Raw genomic sequence first — 20,911 nt, forward strand, 5'->3', positions numbered from 1 at the left:
TCTTGGATCATACTGTTACTGTTCAGCTTGTGGTCTGTAGATCTTTCCAGACTACAAGATACCTGTGGGGAAAAGAACCCAACAAAATGTTGAGAGGTTAATTTGCTGTTAGTAAGCCTCTTTTACCTATTTTAGAGCCTCACTTTTAATAAGAGGAGAGAAAATCTGAAATTTGAAAAAAAAAGTCTTCCTTGCTCCTAGTGCTTGGAAATAGGACATGTGGATAAGCTAGTGTAAGTCAAACTTTCTACCCTTCCAGAAAAACATGAATAACGTGGTGTAACCCTTAAAAAAAATAGGCATAGTTCACCCTAACAGTTGAAAAAAAATCAGGAATAAATAGGAATAATTTCAGAAGCAATGTTCCATGTCCTTAAATACCCATCTTACTCTGCTCACTTCTTATGCTTTGAAGTAGGTGGCTACTGCAGTGCTCTGGCTGTAATTTTGCCCTGTACTTTTTTTGTGTGAAAGTAACTCTTATTCAGGTAGATGGTTTCACTGTGGCTTTAGCAATGAGATTATAATGGTCTAAAAATTAAGAGTAGTAAAATCTGCTAATACAGAATGATTTTCACCTACTTCACTACTCCCTCTGTATAGTAGTCTTTAGAAGTTCTTATTAAATGACTGCTCCTGAGAGCAGCTGGGGCATGAAATTCAGTAGTGAGGAGTTGATTTACTGTGTAGCTTTATATAACAGGCTATTTTAGCTCGGCCTCAGTGCAGCAGTGGGGAGGTTCTGCTTTCAGGCTGAAGCATTTCTGTTGCTGCCTGGGTTTAGAGGGGGAGCATGCACCTGAGACTCCTAGTATTACTAAAAGTAATGCAATTATGCTGCTTTTACCTTTCAAAGGCATCCCCAGTTTTGATTTTATTGAAGTGTCTTAAAAAGCCAGTGCTCACAGTATAGGAGTGTATTTGATTAAAGGAATAATGTTGGAAGTTTCTAAATGCAAGCATTAAGTTGCAGCCTCTGGAGTTGCAGGGAAAGATCCAGCTGTACAAAATACAGAATAGCAGAGGCTGAGGTCTCATGACTCACATTCTGGAGTATTTAACTGGAACTTCACCGGCATTTCCCTGTTCCCGTGCAGCAAATTGGCAGGTTCCTTTCCTCCTCCCACTGTCTGGTTCTGCTTCCCCAGACCCTTCAGTGCTTAATGGCTTCCCCATACCTGTTAAAAACCTCCCAGATCAAGGTTGTTACCTACCTTCTTCTTGCTCTTCTTGCTCCCCCCAGGAGCTGGCCATACTTCTCCTTTTATTTGTTATATTTTACATGCTCCTTCTGCCCTGCATGTTCTCAGTTTTTCTTTCTATCCAGGAAATAGTCTGGTAAGAGGAAATAAAATTACATTATGTTTTCCAAAGCCAAGTGGAATGATGGGTTTAGTAATTCCCCCTCTTGTAATCTGACCCATAATGTGAAAACAAACATTACAACTTAAAATTACTTTTTTTAAAAACAAAAATTTATGACACCTTATAAAGAATTCAAGGCACAGCATGTAGCAAAGCTATTAGTCTGGTTTTGCTTTTAGTTTTGGTTTTAAGTTACTGATGGAAGTTTTTAGTAGGAATTGAATTTCAAAAGTGCTTATACATGTATTTTTAATAGTGTACAAGATTAATTACATCAGAATGCGTATTCTAGGTATTTGTTTTGCATTTTTTATTTCTCACTTACAGGAAAATTTTCTACAGTAAATCAGATATTGATTCTCATAGTCCAACTTTGTTGGTTTTGAGTGCAGATGTAAAGTGCAGAATGGGTTTTCCAGCCTGGGCAGAAAATTGTCTTCATGCTCAGAGTTAAATGGAACTAGTTTTTTTCCTCTCATTGTTTTCTTCCTTAAATGTCAAAATTGTGATGCACACCAAACTCTCACTTAAAACTGTATCTAGTATAAAGCTCATCATCTTGCCCTTAGTTGTTTCATTGCTAGGTTTGTAATTTTAAAAGCTGCTGGACTTCAAAACATTGTCTGGTAACAAGTTGTTTGTAATAGAAGGCTTTAGTTGTCTGTGAATCCACTAACACAAAGGAAGTACTTCAGCCTGAGAAACTATGTAGAAATACTAAAAATGGGGTTACTCCTTAAAACGCCTCAATGAAATTCAGAAGTGGATTTTGAGTAATTTCTTATTAAAAAAATCCTAAACCATAAAACCCCCCACAAAACAACATTAAAATACCAGTTTGTAAGTTAAAATACCCTTTTAGATTTTTTTTATCCACTGTCCCAGCTCGATTTTATAGCAGGAACAAAAGTATAAATATTTTGATGCTGCAATATTTATGTTCTAAATAAAGACTTGTGTGCACACACACAAAGCACACTTAAATACTTACACTTAAAAGGGAAATCTAAATATTGTGACTTCCCAGTGAAGTATTCAGTTTGCTGTGCTGCTCCCACAGCATCAGCTTTTCTTGCTGGCCACCTCTAAGGGTCTTCCTGAAAAAACTGTGTTGAATGTCTTGCTGCTTGACTTAATATGAATTGTTAATTGTTGGTGGATTCTTTTTTTTCCTTCCTGACAGGCAGGAAAACATGAAGCCATTGTAAAAAATGTACATGATCTCCTCGCAAAATTAGCTTGGGATTTCTCTCCTGAGCAGCTTGATCACCTGTTTGATTGTTTCAAGGTAATTTTGTATTTTGACTGTATTCAGGAAATGGGGTTGTGAGGGTGTGTGTAAATTTGTGGCTTTTTCAGTGTCTTTCTTTCTACTTTTAGATTTTCTCAGTTTCTGTATGTTAAAAAGACTTCTTAATGTGTAGCAACAGTCTGTAATATTTAGTTCTAGAAAGGCTGTTCTTTAATGAGCACTCCTTGTGAGATTTTCTGTTTACTTCCTGTCTAAAACAAAGGCTGCTTATGTTTGTTTAGTAGACAGTTTTGTTTTCTGGTTTGAACACTTCAGGATAATGCAGATCTGTGAAGCCTGTGGTATTAAAGTTACATTTAGAAATCCTGGGAATATAGAATTTTCCAAACAAAATAAGTTATTTAGCTTAAATACCTTTTTGCATTTGTTGCAAATTAAAAGGTGTTTGGTGATTTAGTAAATTATGGTTTTCTCCTGGCACTAGAGTAGGTTTTGTCAGGTTTACTGGGCAGTGCTACTTTTGATCTTTTAAGTAGAGGAGATCAAGGACTTCCCTTCCCTGCTCCCCCTACTTCCTCTTTATCATGTAATAACTTTTCTCTGTTTAGCTTACATACAAAATGAAACAGTCTCAGGAAGATAAAGCTGAATGTTTATAAACACATAGTGATTTGTTTGAAATGACAAAACAACTTGTTTCTGAAAGTTTATGTTATTCACTGGCTTTTATGTATAACATTGAACATTTGCAGCTTCCAATAGTGGTGCTCTCCAGCTTGTTTTACTGTTTCACTTTCAGGACATGATCTGCTGTACTAGAAAATGCAAGCCAGCTTTGTAGACTCTTGTTTTCTCTTTTTAGATAAATGCATTATATTCATATTTTGGCTTACAGGCAATTTGTGCTTTGTTTAATGTGGTCTTGTAGTTTGGTGAATGTGGGTCTAATGTTCTGTAGTTCAGATACTCAACCCAGTGCTCAGAAATTCTGTGTGTAAACTGTTGTGTCTGACCTTGACCGATGAATATGAGAGTGATGTTATATTGAAAACTTTTCCAGGAAAAGGTTAATTTATTGCAGGGGCCATGTGTTTCAGTCAGTTTCAGAGGCATGAGTGATACTGAAGTTTTACATATGTAGTGATTGTTAGTTATTTGAGGAATCTTTTAAGTGTAAGCAGAGGAGTTTTGTGAAAGCATTTGAAAGAAACAGCTGAGTCCACTCTGTTGGTGAAATTGTCAATGGTAATGTTAACTTTTTCAAGCACATCTGTGATCTTTAGACAAAGAGCCATCTTTTTTAAGCCTCAAGTTGAAAATGCTGTGGTTGCAAATACTAGAAGAGCTCTTCAGCTGAGTCTGGCTTATGTATTGCTCTAATTTGCTATTTATTATTAATGACAGGAATTAATGTGAAAATTCTTTATGTAGTTGCATCACATTAGTGTTGCATTGTTTGTTAACAGTGCAGGCTGTGTGTGGAATTTTAAACGAAAGGACTTCTGTAATATTTTTTAAAAATCCTGTCTTAGGCGAGTTGGACGAATGCAAGCAAGAAACAGCGTGAGAAGCTGCTGGAGTTAATTCGTCGCCTTGCGGAGGATGACAAGGACGGTGTGATGGCACACAAAGTGCTCAACCTTCTGTGGAATTTGGCTCACAGTGATGATGTGCCAGTTGACATCATGGACCAGGCTCTTAGTGCCCATATTAAAATCTTAGATTACAGCTGTTCACAGGTGAGTCGTCCACTATGAAATCAGTCAAGAGTTTCCTTCCATTCCCCATGAAAAATTCAAGGTATTTGGTAATTTAACAAAAGTGTTACATATGTAAATTTGCATGGTTCTACCAACATCCTGGTACTTTTAAAATGTTACAGGACATCTTTTAATTAACACAGTTGGTGCTTTAATAGGAGAGTGTAATACGTCAGTGTGCCTGTCTTGTTGCAGTTGGTGACATGCTTTATTTAGCACACTGGAAGAATTGGGAAAGATCCCTGCCAAAATAAATAGGGAGAAAGGAAAACCAGCCCCCTTGCCCTCCCCAACTTTGCTTTTTTTCCAAACTCCATCATGCTAATTTGTTTCAGTGGGTTTTGTTGAGGTTTTTTGTGCCAGTAAGTCCTTACCTGTCTTGTATAATGTTAGAAAGGACTTAGCAAGATCCTTTTGATTCTGTTTCACACTCTCCTTCCCCACCCAAACTTCTGTGGAAGTCTGTCAGAGTAGTAATTAATTATGGTTTGAAATGAATCCATTATCCAGCTTGTTAAGAAAGAGTTTCTCATTGTTTCTTGATAGTTTACCACAGTGAGTAGAAATAAATGAAAGAAGGCAGAGCAAATTATTTAAACACTTGTTAAATAAGCACCGAGTGCTTGAGTGCAGGGAGTTTGTAACACACTGGTGGCTTCTACCAGCATGTAGTGCTGCTCAGATACTCCTATTATGCTTTTATGCTTCAGTCCTCAGGTGATCCAGTATTTGTTTGATTTTGTGTGTTCTATCTCAGAAACAAAGAAAGGGAATTAGGGTAGTTCTGCCATATGCTTGATTTTGATTATAAACTGCTGTCCTTTAAGGATCGAGATACACAAAAGATCCAGTGGATAGATCGTTTTATAGAAGAACTTCGCACAAATGACAAATGGGTCATTCCTGCACTGAAACAGATCAGAGAAATTTGCAGTTTGTTTGGAGAGGCACCACAGAACTTGAGGTAAGAATGGGATTCAGATAAAATTTTGTCTGTTAAAAGTTGGATGAGTTGGAATTTTTTGTTTTGCAAGAGGTCAGGAAAGTCTAGGTAAAACCATAACCTGTGTTGGAAGATGGTCTTGAGTTTGTTCTGGTGTGTATAAATAATGTCTAAAAAGTCAGACACTTAAGTTTGGTAAGAGAGCATTAACTGCTTCTTCATGCATGTTTTTAATAATTTTTATGCTAATCTAGTGGAAAATCTGGGTTTCTTTTTCAGTTATTCATGGACTTTCTTGCCTAACAATGGAATTATCTTATATATATTTATAAGCATAAATATGTTTTACGTGCCTATATGGCTGTATGCACACACGTACATACATAAACATAGCCACCCATCCTTGTTCCTTGATGATAATTTGTTGCAGGTCATCTAGTTCATATGATTAAAATCAAAGGTAACCTTGTGGTCTAGGAGAAATTCTCTACTGATTTTCTCTCCTGAGTGGAATAGATTAGGAATGTGTGGCATTTGTTTTATTTGACTTAAGGGGGTTTTTTGTTTGTTTTGTGAGGGGTCTATTTGATGTTTGTTTCTGAAAGGAAGAAATAATGAGAAGCCATTATCAGTTGGGACTTGTTGAAGTATAAATGATTATTTTAATTGTTTTAAATGTCTTCTCAGTATGAAAGACTGAGCCCTTTAGAGTATTTGTATCCACATCAGAATTTCTACAAACTCCTGAAAAATATTGTTGGCATATTGGTGTTGCACAGTTTCTTTGTTTTAATTCTTGTAAGCAGATAAAGCATTCAAATCAATGTTGCTATTACAGTTGGCTCACAAGAAGCATCTAATCAGGGAAAGTTGAGGGAAATAAGCCACAGTTTGCACAGCACTATCTTCTTATTGATACCCTTTTCAAGAGCTGTGATAATGTTGCATTCCTGGCTTTTGGAGTTTCCTTTATTCATTTAGTTTGAAGCATGCTTCTCAAATTTTCAGTATATTTTAATTCCTCACAGTTTTACATTAATGATTGTTTGAGGTTTGTCCAAAAAGGTCACAAAGTTACCTGGTAATTCACAGAAAAGTCTGTTTTCTGTGTCTTGGAATCCTTAACCTTTTTCATGCTGTAAGATCCAGGCAAACCAAGGTACCTGGTTATTCAAGTTGAATGATGCTTTGCTTTAAGGTATTAATTGCTGGAACACTTCAAGCAATCAAGGCACTGATTCAGGTTTGTGCTCTGAAGTAATCTTGGGAGGAGCTGAACTTCTTTTGATTGTGGAAGTGTAGGTTTCCTGTATGGTCTGTGTTCAGTTAAATGGTTTGAATGTCTCTCCTCTTTTTTTTTAATCTGACCATATCTCCCTCAGATTTCAGGACAGTCTGCATTGCAATATGTAGTGGCACCTTATTTTTATGCAGAATTTGAAAACAAATATGGCAGGAAAGTGAACTTAGAATTGAAAGTTTTAACCAAGGAATTTAAAACCGCTTTGTTAGCAAGCTACAGCTGAGGGAGTTGTTTTCGTCAGGTGGTATTACTGCCCAGGTGACTGGGAAATTTGCTGAGTGAAAACATAACTTGGACATAATCAGTGACTTCGTCGTCCTCTGAATTTTCTCATAACTCTTAATATTGATACAGTTTGGAAACTGTAATGCATGCATACAGTACCTCTTCTAACAGCTTACCTTATCTGACTTAAAACTTTAACATCCTTCTAGAATTTGGAGTAAAAATAGGTCCAAACAGGTGTTCATGACAACTGCCTCAAAAATATGTCACAGAGCACATAGTCTTTATGCTACTCTTTTGAGGTGGGTCAGCTGACTGGCACCAGCAATAGAAAGTTCAGTCCAGATCAGCAAGTGCTGCTGATCTTGGCAAAAATCTGTATAAATTATCTTATGCCATTGGCCCTGTAGAAATTCTTTTGAGGGGGAGGTTTTAATTGTTGCTAGTTATTCATGCAGTTGAACAAAGTGATGAATTGGTTATACAATTACTGTGGCAAAATTTAGCTCCCTGACCTCAGAGAAATGCTACATGTGTCAGGAAATTCAACTTAACCAGAATTACAACAGAAAGTAATATTTATGTAAGTACAAGGACTCTCATGCATGCAGAGATGCTTATTAATACTTAGGGATAGTTGCCTTTATTACTCCAAATATTGACCTTTAGTTTACAGATAATCATCTTAATTCTCTCTGTGTTGTATGGTACAGCCTCCTGTAGACCAATATCAAATGCTTAAGTCTGACCTGTGTCTACCTGAACAGTAGAAGACCAGTCTCTTAAATTACTTACCCAGGAGAATTAACTGAACACTGAGAGTTCAGAGGTTTCCTAGTGCTTTAAAGCAACAGTGATGCTTCAAGTCACTTTTTAGCCTAAGTAGTAGAATTTGTGGGGATTGGTTGCTGCAATTTGGATTTAAATCTGAATAATCTGCACTCTTTTAGTGGTGCATAGCATTTGTTCAGGTAGCACAACTGCCATCTTCAGAAGCTGAGTTACAAATGTAGTATTATATTGGGTGAGTTTTATGTGCAGATAAATAATTCTTTTTAATCCATTTAAATTAAGTGGTTTGGAATTTTGGCATTGTTGGTTTGCCAGTATTTTTCTAACAAATAATCATTCTAGCTATGTCCTTTTTCATAATCTGAAACAATTTTTTGTCCCTTTAAATGCTATTTTTTCATTTTATACATTGACTTTTGGTATCCATTTAGTATAAACACAACAAAAATACGAGTTTTGCTGTTAGCTTCAATTTTTCAAGCTCCTCAGTTATTGCACATTAATGAGTGTCTAGTAACTAATAATATATGTAATTATTAATAATTACATTAAGTAAAATTAATATTTGTTTAATGGTTTTTTGTTTCGTATTTAATGATCTTTTATTAATGGTAATAATGTTTACGAATAATTACATTAAGTAAACATTAATAATAATGTAATAATATTACAGGTTAAATGATTGTGTCCCAATGGCAATATCATATCAGTCTAACCTTAGATGCTTAAGAAAAATTTTAGTTGCATGTAGACTTTGTCTTAATACTAGAAAACACGCTGGAAACTCTTGTCAGATCAGCCTTTTTTGCTGTGCCTGAAGACAATCTTTTTGCCTTTGAATCCATCCTAGCAATGGGTCAAGATAACATTGGAAGTGTTGCCCATGATCACTGTTATAACTCTAGTTATTTCAATTATTAAGCTTTTTGAAGTCATTGCTAACCAAGATGGATCCATGTTCAAATGTACTGTTTGTGCATGTGGCTGAGAAAGCAGAGAAATCAAAAATATCTAACACAGAACACTGTAGTCTTCTGCTGATAAACTTTGGTTTTGCTGTACTGTGTGAGATTGATACAAATGCACAATATTATGAATATAAATACACACTCCAATATCTCTGATTCCACAAAACACCCCATCTTGGTTCTGTTTGTATCTTTAGTTGTTTGATCATATGTATTTCCCAAATAATCAGGGTTCTTACTTGCTCTTACCCTTTGTGAATGCAGTTTTCTGTCTAGAGGTAACATCTTGGGTAACCACTGAAAAAGGCATCCAGGCTTTTGCTGGATTTGCTGCTGCTTTATTCTGAGTAAGAAGGTTGGTGGACATGGAGTGAAACATAATTAGAAAGTTTCTTAAAGTGAAAACAGAGAATGGTTTGAATATATATGAAGTCCTATATATTTTCTTTTTCCACGCTTCCATCCATTTTGTTTTCTCTCTGACAGATGTCTGGGTATTTGGGTGTTTTTAACACAACTTGTGTTTGAAGTGCCCCTTTCAAACTATTTTAGAAAATTTTGCATGTTAGGAAATTTAATCTTCTGAAAACCACAGTACTTAGCAGGCCAAACTCTGTTGGTTGCAGATAACATAATTATTGGCAGGATGTTGATGGCGTCTGTCTTTTACACCCAGATGGACACTGATCTTTGGCCATGAATCAATTTATCTGTTGCTGTTACATCTACAGTGAAATGTGGTTATCAGCCGCAAAGATCACTGTCAGCTGATGCTGGAACTGGGATTTCTTGCCTTCCTCCCCACTGTTCTCTAAAGGTGTGGCATTACTGTGGGGTGCTGTAGGCCGTGTAGCATGGACGCTCTCTTTCTCAGCAAGGATGAGAATTCCTACCTGTAATCCACTCTGCTGATTCTGAGGTCTCCTTGTTTGAGTGTTGAAAGAAAGGAGAACAATTTTGAAATCACGTCTTTCTTTCTTTAGGGCAGGCTATGGGATTGGGTGAGTGGCAATGAGGAATGCTGCTCTTCCCCCGACACCCAGTTGTTTTCCTTTGTTCTCTCTTTATCATGGAAGAGCAGTACTGGTTTATGTAGTCATGATCAGTGCTCTGATCTACAGCTACAGCAGTTGAGACATTTTGAGAGTGTCCTGCAGAGGTGATGAGTCCACAAGCTTTAGAATTTGATGGTGTTCATGGCACGTGGGTCTTGGACACAAGCTCTGTCTTTTCTTTTGCTTTTGTCATCTGAATATTTCTGGCGTTGTTTAAGATTAGCATTTTTGGTCAGGTCTTGATAATACACTTCACTTATAATCTAATTATTTGTTTGGGATATTTTCATGAACTTTTCCAGGGGTTTTTGGTTATATGCTCTTGTGTAACAGCTTTTTTTGCTTGTAGCAACATTTTTTCACATAGTTACTGTTAGAAAAAAATCAATACTCTTTTTAGGATTTTTAAGTACTGAAATAATTGGTGTGGTTATTGGCTAGTGTACTTTGACTATGATGTTGAGTTTTACTTGGTGTTTTAATGTTAAATATAGAAAAGAATATCAGATGGCTGTGGGAGAAACCAGGGTTGTGCATATTGTAGTTATACTGTAGTTGAGGGTATCTACTGTGCATTTTGGGCTGGTGTTTATTTATCTTCTGTCTTGCTGCAGATATTCTCCCTCCAGCACACTGAGCTGTTCACATTGCTTTGATGTTTTCCATACATACTGTAACCATATAATCCTCATAAATTAGCTGCTTTAGTAACTGGTAAGGACTGTTGATACGTCGAAAGATAGAAAAGTATTGTCAGAAACTTAATCTGTGTTCTGTTCGAGATGTTGTAGGAAAATTTGGATCTTGCATCAAAGATGTGTCTTTTCAGTTGATTTCTGAACTATTTGGTGCAAAGCTTCTTTCTTTTCCTCTAACACTTGTATTTTAATTTCAGTCAAACTCAGCGAAGTCCTCACGTGTTTTACCGACATGATTTAATCAATCAACTTCAGCACAATCACGCCCTCGTTACACTGGTTGCAGAAAACCTCTCTGCCTATATGGAAAGCATGAGGCAGTATGCTAAAGGTGAGTTTTAACACCAAAGTTGCTTCATGGAGTATAGGAGAACTCCAGTTGAAAATGGAGTTAAAAGTAAATTCCCATAATAAAATATCTGTTAAATTTATTTGTTTGATTTCCAAGCATCTTTGGGGTTAATAGCCTTTGTGGTGACTGGTTGGGTAAGAAAAGCTTTAAATACTAATTTTTTCTTTTTTATAATTGAAAATGTGTGTTTTGCAGCAGAATATGAGAAAGTGGCAGCCATTGTTTATCTACGGATTGATAAAAATCATCTTGCCCTGCTTAGGCTAGGAGAGTTATTTTGTGGAAGGTTCTAGTAGTAAAACTTCTAGTTTTGAATTTTGAAGGCTCCTTTGAGAAGTTTTAATCACCTCAGTTTGCAGCCAATATTTAGAATTTGTCAGGGAGAAGGACTTCAAACCACAGGGATACCATTTCTTTCTCCTGTGTAATTGGCAGCACTTGTGTTAGTATTTTTGTATTTTAGGCTAAGTCCAGCTCTTTGCTGATGAATTTACCCTTTTACTCTGGATTAACTTCTACCTACTGAGGTAGAAGCGTGGAAGTGAAGGAGAACAGTGGACCAGGAAACTCAGTGCACTGGACCACAGTTCTATAAATATAAAATTATGCCAACAAAAATGAAAGGAGGAGTTTTACACTCCTGACTTTACTTACTGGAACCAAAGACTGTTCTACCCTGGCCTTTTAACAGTCTGGCAGCCTTTCTGTTGCATGTCAAAAATGACACAGTGTGTTCTGGAGGAATTCAATGTAGGTCATTCAGAGAGGGCAGGATATTTGTGTGTTGGGAAGCTTGTATCTACCAGTGCACAGGAAAGTAGCCTTTTGGAATTCATGTGTTTTGGAGTATCAAATATATATATGTGTGTGTGTGTGTATATGTATTTTATATAAGAGATATCCAAAATATATACCTGAGGACTTGTGTAAGTAGTGGTGCTCTGTGAAGATGACCACTTCAATGAGGTGTAGGCCACTGAGAATAGCATTCAGTTAAATCTACATACTGCAGCTGTATTTCTCTATTCAGGAATGCATGGGGGAGAGGGGTTACCCTAATTTAGGTTCCTTAACTAATGGTAGCATCGCACTAATTAATGTTAAAATAGTACTAAATTATTTGGCCTGTTCTCACTGTTAGTCTGGGAAGTATTTTTAATTTATCTTACTTTTTAATTCTCAAGCCAGAAGGTAGTTTTTGAAAATACTGTCAACCTATCAAATTGTTGAGGGCAGAAGAATTATCCAGATGTCTTGCATGATTCTTTTCCTTTCCCAAAAACCCTCATTGCCCTGGCCCTTCCCAGCTATAGTGACTCGGTTAAGCAGTAATACAAACATCTTCAGTGCAATAGGAATTACAAGTGTGTAAAGGGTTTAAATTTAATCTAATTACAAAGCAATTAAATTGCTGTTTCTCGAGATGAAGCTGCTGCGGAACTTCTCATTTGTATCAGAGTACAAAAGCAGATAAATAATAATGTGAGGTTTTTTATTGGGTGCTTTATTGCATTATTAAGGACTACCAGGAAATCTTCCTCATGTTCCAGATACTGTGCTCACTGTAATCCACAGTTCCTGTGCAAAAACTCTTTTAATTTTCAGTTTTATATACTAAATAGAGCAGAACATAGAGTACTATGAAGTTTGTCTTCCATGCCTTCATGAAGGGGGAGGAAATATGCCAGGGGGCCATATAAATGAAAGCAGATAAATGAAAGGGGAAGAAAGAAGATTATGCATGTGAAGACAGAAAGAACTGGAAGCTGTAGAATTAAGCTTGGCTGGAGGTGAATAAGACGGGGGGGGGGGGGGAATTCAAGGCTAAGGTCCAAACAATGCCACAGGTCAAACAAATGCCACAGAAATAAAAAATCCAGTAGTCAACAGACATTCTTGGCACTTAACACTGCAATTACTATGTAATTTGGATATTTTAAAATTAATTTTGAATTTGCCATATGTTTGTTTTCCTTGAAGTCTTCCCTAGTTGTGTTCGGTGATGGAGAACAGTGTTCCTATTCTTCTGTTATTCACTAATGCATAGTGGTTTCTGGGATACTCCCCTTTATATGTTTGCTTTTTTGAGGTTAAAGAGAAGCCTAGTATATGCTTCTGAATTTTTTCCATGCTCTGTGATTTTCACTTCTATTGATCTCATCCTTTCCTTCAGCTCTCCATGAGATGAGACAGCTGCTCTTAGATTTTGTAGTCCTGAAGGAGGTCATAGTTTCATCTTGTCAACGATTTATAAAAGATCTTCTGAAAATTTTAAAAGATTGCTAGCCAATTCTCCTTTATTTCTGTTTTCCTGCCGTAATAAAAAATCCAAAGTGTTAATGAAATGTATTTGTAGAAAATGAACCATATGATCTTCTGTGCGTGTTTATCACTAATTATACTTAAATTTTCAACCAGCTGTTTTCTGCTCCAGTGTGTAAGAGGAATTTTTAAGGAGATCACACTTTGACTTGCTGTGGGATGTACAGAGTAGAAAATAAATCTGGGAGATGTAGAAAGAATGTGATACAGAAAATATTTAGGAAAGTGATTTTTTTTTTGTAGTGCAGAGTTTTTCAGAATTCTGAAGTGCATCCACACTGCCTTTTTGCAGCTGTCTAGCTTTGAGTTCTCCTGTCATTGCCACTATTGATGTTGTGTCTGTGAATTAAACTCTAGTCAGGAAGAAAAAGCCCAGATAGTCCCCACAGAGAAAATAACCTAGCACCATCACCTCCCCCTCAACTAATCAAAATCAAACAAAAAACCCACCCATAACACCCAGCACTTCAAATAATCAATTTTAATTTCTCTGCAATGTGCTTATCTACCCTGATTTTTTTTTTCTGCTGGAGACACAGCATATTTTACTGGTTTTCTGCTTCTAATTCTTAAATAATTTTTGTACACATACTTTTATATTATTTCTTCAGATTTTTTTCACATTTCTCCTTTTGCTAATTGCTCACTTACAATCATTTCATGAAGGTTATGGTTTGTTTGCTGGGTCACCTTAGCTAAAGGCAATCTGTACACCTTTGCAAATAAGAAATGTAACATTAATTACTTTATAATGGGGCTGTCATAATGAATATGTGTCATGATGAAATACTGCTAGTACAGATGAAGGTAATGCAAGTGCAGATCTAGATTGTATCTCTTTAATTTAAAAAATCGAAACAACAGCCAACCACCAAACAATACCACACCAAAACCATGTTCCTATGAACAAAATTGCTGTTTGTTAAGAAAATATTATGCTAAACTTTGACAAAATACAGGTGAAAGTTTGACTTCATGCCTTACTTTCAAAAGACTTCTGTTTCAAGATTGTCAGTATTACAGGCGTTTGGGATTTATGTTTGGAAACTTGCAATTGATGAAGTTGTCTTACACTTTCTTCCTCTGAGTTATGTTGTGTGCATAGCTATGTATAAAAGTGGTAAAGAAATGTAGTCATGATTTCCTCTGGAGAGGAAAAAGCCTAAAAAAATAGAAAAATTAAATTTTGGAAAAGATGCTGTGTAGCAAAACTAAAGCATCCTCAGAAAGAAAGCACTGGATAATTGAGTTATATGCTTGGTATACTATTTTCAACTAACTTCTGACTTCAGACTAACTACTTGAAAATAGGAAAAATTGATTTGAATAAGTAGAGTGCATGTTCCTAATTGTTCTGTAACACTTCCATTACGTTCTGTAACACTGAACAGTGATCACCTGTATCTGCACGTAACTGTTGATTTGATGATAGACCTCAGTGGTCTTTGCTTGTGCTCAGCTTAGGGGGAAGCTTTAACTGGTAGCTGACATATGAAAACCCTTCATACACCTCACTGAAAATGTACTGGGTTTGGATTATTCAGAGTAACAAGTCTTCAAACACATCCTGTTTTTTGGAGGTACCATCGCTTTTCCGAATGTGTTGTCTAATAAAACATTTTATTTGCAGAGCATGGTGAATATGATCCTCAAACTGTGAGACCAGGAAGCCGATACAGTCACGTGCAGGAAGTCCAGGAGCGGCTGAACTTCTTACGGTGAGCTTTAACTTCAACGTTTGTTTCACTTCTTTAAGAATATTTTGAATGCTTTTTAAAGAAAAACCCTTTGCATTTCTTTCTCTGGCTTTAATTTGTTTTGTTAACTTCTTTCAAAACTAAGATGCAAAAATACACTGAATGTTTCTGGTTTGGTTTGGGTTTTTTGGGTTTTTTTTCCTGGAAGGCTTCTATGCTACTGTTGGTTTATTCAAATAAAGTTTATTGAAATCTTTTTTAATCCAAGGCTCTGATTCTGGACTAAGATTTGTATTTTTTTTCTCTCTGTGTGCAGAACCATACTGATTTAAATATAGTGTACAGTTACATTTCTGTTGGGACAACTTAGTTTAAAATTTAAAATATTCCAGGAAGGAATAGAGCCATGTGTCCCTGGTTGTATCACACCAGATTTGAATCCATGATCATAAACTGACATATACTTTTGTACATAACTGATGTTGCGTTGGCAGCAACTGAGCCCTCGAAAGAAAGCGCAATGAAAAACTTACTTGGATGATTTTGGCCAGCTCCTGTTTGAGTAAAATAAGAAAACAAAGGATCTCTGCTCATCAGAGAGCACAATGTTGATGCTTTTTAGGCTAAGTCTCTCTCAGCTTTTTCCTACTTGGTTTTAACCTTTTTTTAGATGAGTAAAAATATTTGGATGGTCAAGTTTTGAACTACTTTTACCTTGTTTTCTACGAGAGATTTTCTTTTACTTTTTAAAGTTTTACCAAGAGTTTTCATTAACTAAGCTAAAATGTGAACTGTTTAATGAAAGTATACAATAGGGTACTTAATGTATCACTCCTGCATGTTAACAATTTTAACTTACTTAGATTTAAGTTCACTATCTATTAATGTACAGAAGTTTTTGAAGTCCTGTGGATGTCAAATGTAGAATATGTATGTAGCAATTTCTGAAAAGCAATGCCATAACTCAGTCCTTGATTTCTTTTACATAAAAAAATTGCATCAGAAAAATTATTCTAAAGAACTTTTATTATCATTTGTTCCTCCTGAAACATCCTTAGTGTTAGTTCAGCATTGAAGATTTTAGTAAAATGTTTCATAATAATTGAACACAAAAGAAAAACTTGCTTAAATAAAAGGAAAATTTTCCAGTTCATTGATTTCTGCTTCTGGCTCTGCTCCATGCTATTGATACCTTTTTTGCAATTTTGCTAAAGTAAATGTTGAAACATAATGAATGATTACAGAACTAATTTATTCTCATATGTTGTGACCTGATTTTAAACTAAATAGTTTACATTAGGAAATGTGGATTCCTTTGTATATAAAATGTAAATAATGTTTGGTATTTTTGTGTAAGCTGCTTTTTACTGAATTGTGTTCCTTTTTTGTTTGGAATATAAGGTCTTGATCCATTCAAATTTACTAAGATATAATGGGGCTAATTATGAGTAGACTGAGATGTAAATAAAGTTTTCATACTTGTGATATATACATGTATAATGTGCATATCCAACTTTGTGCCTGTACTTTTTACTGAATTGTAACTCTGGATGTCTCTTAGACAGTGCTGTTAATTGTCTCTTTGTTTTGCTCAAGATTTTTATTGAAGGATGGTCAGCTGTGGCTCTGTGCCCCTCAGGCGAAGCAAATATGGAAGTGTTTAGCTGAAAATGCGGTTTATCTTTGTGATCGCGAAGCCTGTTTTAAATGGTATTCCAAACTAATGGGGGATGAACCAGACTTAGACCCTGACATTAATAAGGACTTCTTTGAAAATAATGTGCTTCAGCTGGATCCTTCCCTATTAACAGAAAATGGAATGAAATGTTTTGAACGTTTCTTCAAAGCTGTGAACTGTCGAGAAGGAAAGCTAGTAGCAAAGAGACGAGCCTATATGATGGATGATCTGGAATTAATAGGATTAGACTACCTTTGGAGGGTGAGTTAATTGAAGGAAGCATCTGAAAGGTTAACTGCTAAGACTTTCTCAGTCTCTTTATGTTTTTAGGAATGTGTAATTTATTAGTAATGAACTGAAATTACAAAAATTTACTTTTTCTAACTAAATGCGTGGCTTTTGACTCCACTGTCTTCCCAGCAAGTATGCAAGTTGGTAACTTTGTAGATTGATGTTTAATGGAAAGTTATTTGAAACATAAGTATATTTATATATGCACGTGAAATTAAAAATTTGCCTATACCATTGAAGAAGAAAAGATCCTTCCAGGTGACTTATCTGTAGATTTCTCTTCTTTTCACAAGCACATTATAATTAGGTTTTGTTTCATGCACTTCATAAGCTATTCCGTGGCGTTCCTTCTAGTGTGTTAAACTGGAGTGATTCTAGATCAGACAAAGTGACCACTGGTCTGATTCTTCCCCTTAGAACCACAACCTTTTGGCTAAATATGGTGGTTTTCTAGGATCTGTAGATTCCATATAACCACCTATTCTATATATATAGGATCTTCCTTTTCAATAGAAAGGTTGAAGCTGCCTGAAGATTTACCGAATCTGTTGGTGAAAACCATCAGTGTCTAAACTGAAACCTAATTTTTTCAGAGTATTTCTAGTTCTCAAGAGCTGCATTAGAGCCCACAGTGGTGCACTGTGACATGATTATTATGGCTGTGTGTTTGTAAAATGTGTACAGCAGCAGTCTTCAGTAATTTTGGTTGTGGCTTGTTGAAGGGTTGGGTATTTTAATCCTGGTGATAATAGTTAAAACCAAAGTAGATCCCAATTTTTACACAAATAAGTTCACGTGGCGTTTGTGAACAGAGTCCCCACAGAATGTTAGCATGTTTTAGTTTTGGGAATCAGCTTACTCTGATCAGCATGACTAAACTCATGAAGCTTCAGCTCAGTACTCTGCAGGGGAGTTGTCTGTAAAACCTGGTAACTGATTAAAATAAAGTAATTAAAATTTAGATTATCAGGTTAGAAGCAGAATTCACTTGCTTGTCCCCCTTCCACCCATTCACAGCCATTTAAATACTTGAAAATTCTGTCTGGTGATGCAGATTGTTGAAGCATCTGGAGAAGTTGTTTTCTTATTCTCTGAAACAAGAGAAAATTTGGATTATGTGAACATGAACGTATAAACACTATTTTTACTCTGTTTATAGAACATCATCTTTTTTGCCAACTCTGAGCCTCAAAGCTAGTTAATTATTAATTTTTTCGCATATAGTCATCTTAAGTGTAAGTTGTATTGATTGTATTTTGTAACTAAGCATTTTAGTCCCTTTCACCTCATAAGATAATTCGACATATTATTGTGTCGAGATTCTTATGTAGTGGTTTTGGTTTTCGTTTTTTTACCAGCAACTTTTAAGAGATGCTAATGCTTTTTTTTTTTTCAATTGTGCTAGGTTGTGATTCAGGGAAATGATGACATCGCAAACAGAGCAATAGACCTTCTTAAAGAGATCTATACTAATCTTGGCCCAAGGTTACAAGTTAATCAGGTAAGAAAAGGCAACAAGAAGACTGAAACAGAATAAAAAAATAGTCTCAAAAATCAGTGTGGTGATACTTTTGTAGTTGAAAGATTTGAAAACAGGAAATAGTTTCTTTGTTTTGGAGGGTGAGTCAAACTATCAAATTCTGGGCAGATGCAGAACTTCAGTTTTTTCCTCATATTTCCAGACTGAACTCTCATTCGTTTTTCATACTAAGTTCATTTGCAATATTTCCTCTTGCTACTCAGAAAACAGTTAATGTCATATGAGGAAAGCCTTTGTTGCACTGCAAATTGTGGCTCTTACTCATATGAATATGTTCAGTGGCTGGGTCTGTGGGGTGCTGTCACAAGCTAATGTAATCTCTTTTTTTCTGGCATGTCCCTTACACAGGGTCACTGTGTTTCTATGTAATGGTCAAGCTGAGGTCTAGCAAATCAGATATTATCTCCCTGCATTCATATTTGCTGGGAGCTGTGGTTCAGTGGACTGAGAAGAGATACTGGGTTTCTGTAAGGTCGGGGAAGGGATGTCATCCACAGGGTGCTTGACAGGCTTGAGAAATGGACCCTTGAGAACCTTGTGAAGTTCAACAAAGCCAAGTGCAAGGTTCTGCAGCTCGGTTGGGGCAATCCCAGGCAAAAATACAGTCTGGGGGATGAACAGGCCAAGAACAGCCCTGCAGAGAAAGACCGGGGGGTGTTGGTTGACTTGAAGCCCAATGTGCACTGGCAGCCCAGAAAGCCGCCTGTGTCCTGGGCTCCATCAACAGCAGCAGGTCCAGGATGGGGGTTCTGCCCCTCTTGTGTGCTCTGGTGTGACCCCACCTGCAGTGCTGCATCTGGCTCTGGGGCCTCTCACATGGGAAGGACATGGTCCTGCTGGTGCCAGTCCAGAAGAGGCCGTGAAAATAATCAAGGGGCTGGAGCACCTGTGCTGTGAAGACATGGAGGAAAGAAGACTTTCAGGAGTCCATAGAGGTCTTCCAGTACTTACAGGGTGCTGCAAGAAAGATAGGGAGGGACTTTAGACAAGGGCATGTAGTGACAGAACAAGGGGAAAGCTTTAAACTGAAAGAGGTTAGATTTTAATTGGATATTAGGTAGAAATTATTCCTGTGAGGGTATTGTGTCACTGGCACAGGTTGCCAGAGAAGCTGTGGGTGCTCCACCTTTCGCAGTGTTCAAGGCCAGGTTGGATGGGACTCTGAGCAACCTGACCTCATGGAATGTGTTGCCCATGGCAGGGAGATTGGAACTGGATGATCTCTAAGGCCCCTTCCAACCCAAACCATTCTGTAATTATGTGACTGCACAAATTTAGTGGAGGAATATTGTCCTTTGGACAATCTCCAGTTGATAACTTGGCAGGTGTGTTTCTTAAAACTCTGATATTCTACTTGTCTTCAAAAGCTCTTGCATAATCTTCAGAGCTGCCAGTCTGACAGGTCCTGCACAGCTGCTCTAGGTGGGGTATTCACAGCCATTCAAGCTATATCTTCCTGCAGTGGCAGATGGCTGCAGGCTTCTGTCGTGCTGTAGGTCTGGGCTTACTAAACACACATCGATCTGTCCATCTGCACATGCTTAGCTCTGACACTTCCAAAAGTGTTGGATTTAGATACACACTATGTAAATAGTGTGAGAAAAGGAGTAAGTGGAAGTCCAGTTCAATGTTCTCTGTCCAAACTTTCAATTTTTCCATTTACATACAATGCAGTTACAGTTGCTGATGACACGAGATTATTGAAGTGCACACTAGATTAGAGCTATTTATTGGTGGGAGTTGCTGGAATAAAACAGCTTTCTTGAGTAACTTACCTGTTTTGGTTTGGGGGATTTTTTTTCTCTACAATCTGGTCGTCCTCCTGAGAAGATGGATTCAAATATGCCTTGTAATTACACCAATTTCTTAATGTAATTAGGTAGTGATTCATGAAGACTTCATTCAGTCCTGTTTCGATCGTCTAAAAGCCTCCTATGATACATTATGTGTGTTGGATGGAGATAAAGACAGTATCAACTGTGCAAGACAAGAAGCAATAAGGATGGTGAGAGTGTTGACTGTTTTAAGAGAGTATATAAATGAATGTGACAGTGATTACCACGAAGAGAGAACTATTCTACCTATGTCAAGGTACGTGTGAAAAAGCAGTATCATGATTTTTATTTCTGTTAAACTAAAATAGTACTATTATCCTTGGGATTTTTACATTCTAAACGATTTCTATTCAGGAAATGGTTTCACAGTGTTTCAGATTCCCTTTTCTTTGCTAATACATGAAACTGTATTTAAAAAAAAGAAAATTGAATGATCAGGCAAATACAAGTATATATGAAAGGGACAGCAGACCTAAGAATAAATTTGGTGTTTTTTTCTGTAACTGGCACAATGTACCTTGAGGCTCAATTGTTTTGGATATAGTTCTTCATTTCAGATAATTACTTAAAAGCAGTTCTGTTCTTTACATTAGCATTGGCAAAGCTTTTTTGTTTCTCAACTCTTATTATACAAAAACAGGTTGTAAATGTACATATTCACCTTCCAGAATTGTTTACAGAGATCTCAATCTTACTTTGCAAGATTAAAATTTTAATTATCTCTAAGTGAAATATTCTGTAAACTCCTCACAAGAAGAGGAAGAAGAGAACAGTACTTTGAAGTGTGTTTATTTTCTGTGTACCTTCACTCTTCTTATACTTGTCTTTGAGTGAA

At 36.5% G+C, this 20,911-nt stretch overlaps 1 protein-coding gene across 3 annotated transcripts in view; it reads left to right on the forward strand.

Annotated features, from left to right (window-relative positions):
* The window catches only part of USP9X (ubiquitin specific peptidase 9 X-linked), a 98,359-nt gene that overhangs the window by 37,844 nt on the left and 39,604 nt on the right, over positions 1 to 20,911 (forward strand). For all 3 annotated transcript variants that reach the window (XM_066177035.1, XM_066177037.1, XM_066177036.1), the window contains 8 exons: positions 2,549 to 2,653; positions 4,150 to 4,356; positions 5,205 to 5,341; positions 10,559 to 10,692; positions 14,666 to 14,753; positions 16,329 to 16,671; positions 18,107 to 18,202; positions 20,121 to 20,332. In XM_066177035.1, the coding sequence (XP_066033132.1) occupies positions 2,549 to 2,653; positions 4,150 to 4,356; positions 5,205 to 5,341; positions 10,559 to 10,692; positions 14,666 to 14,753; positions 16,329 to 16,671; positions 18,107 to 18,202; positions 20,121 to 20,332 (1,322 nt within the window). The remainder of the gene's footprint in view (positions 1 to 2,548; positions 2,654 to 4,149; positions 4,357 to 5,204; positions 5,342 to 10,558; positions 10,693 to 14,665; positions 14,754 to 16,328; positions 16,672 to 18,106; positions 18,203 to 20,120; positions 20,333 to 20,911) is intronic.

This window comes from Chamaea fasciata, unplaced genomic scaffold (genome assembly GCF_029207755.1).
Source record: "Chamaea fasciata isolate MVZ Bird 193981 ecotype frontalis unplaced genomic scaffold, bChaFas1.0.hap1 SCAF_2, whole genome shotgun sequence".
Lineage (NCBI taxonomy): Eukaryota > Metazoa > Chordata > Aves > Passeriformes > Sylviidae > Chamaea > Chamaea fasciata.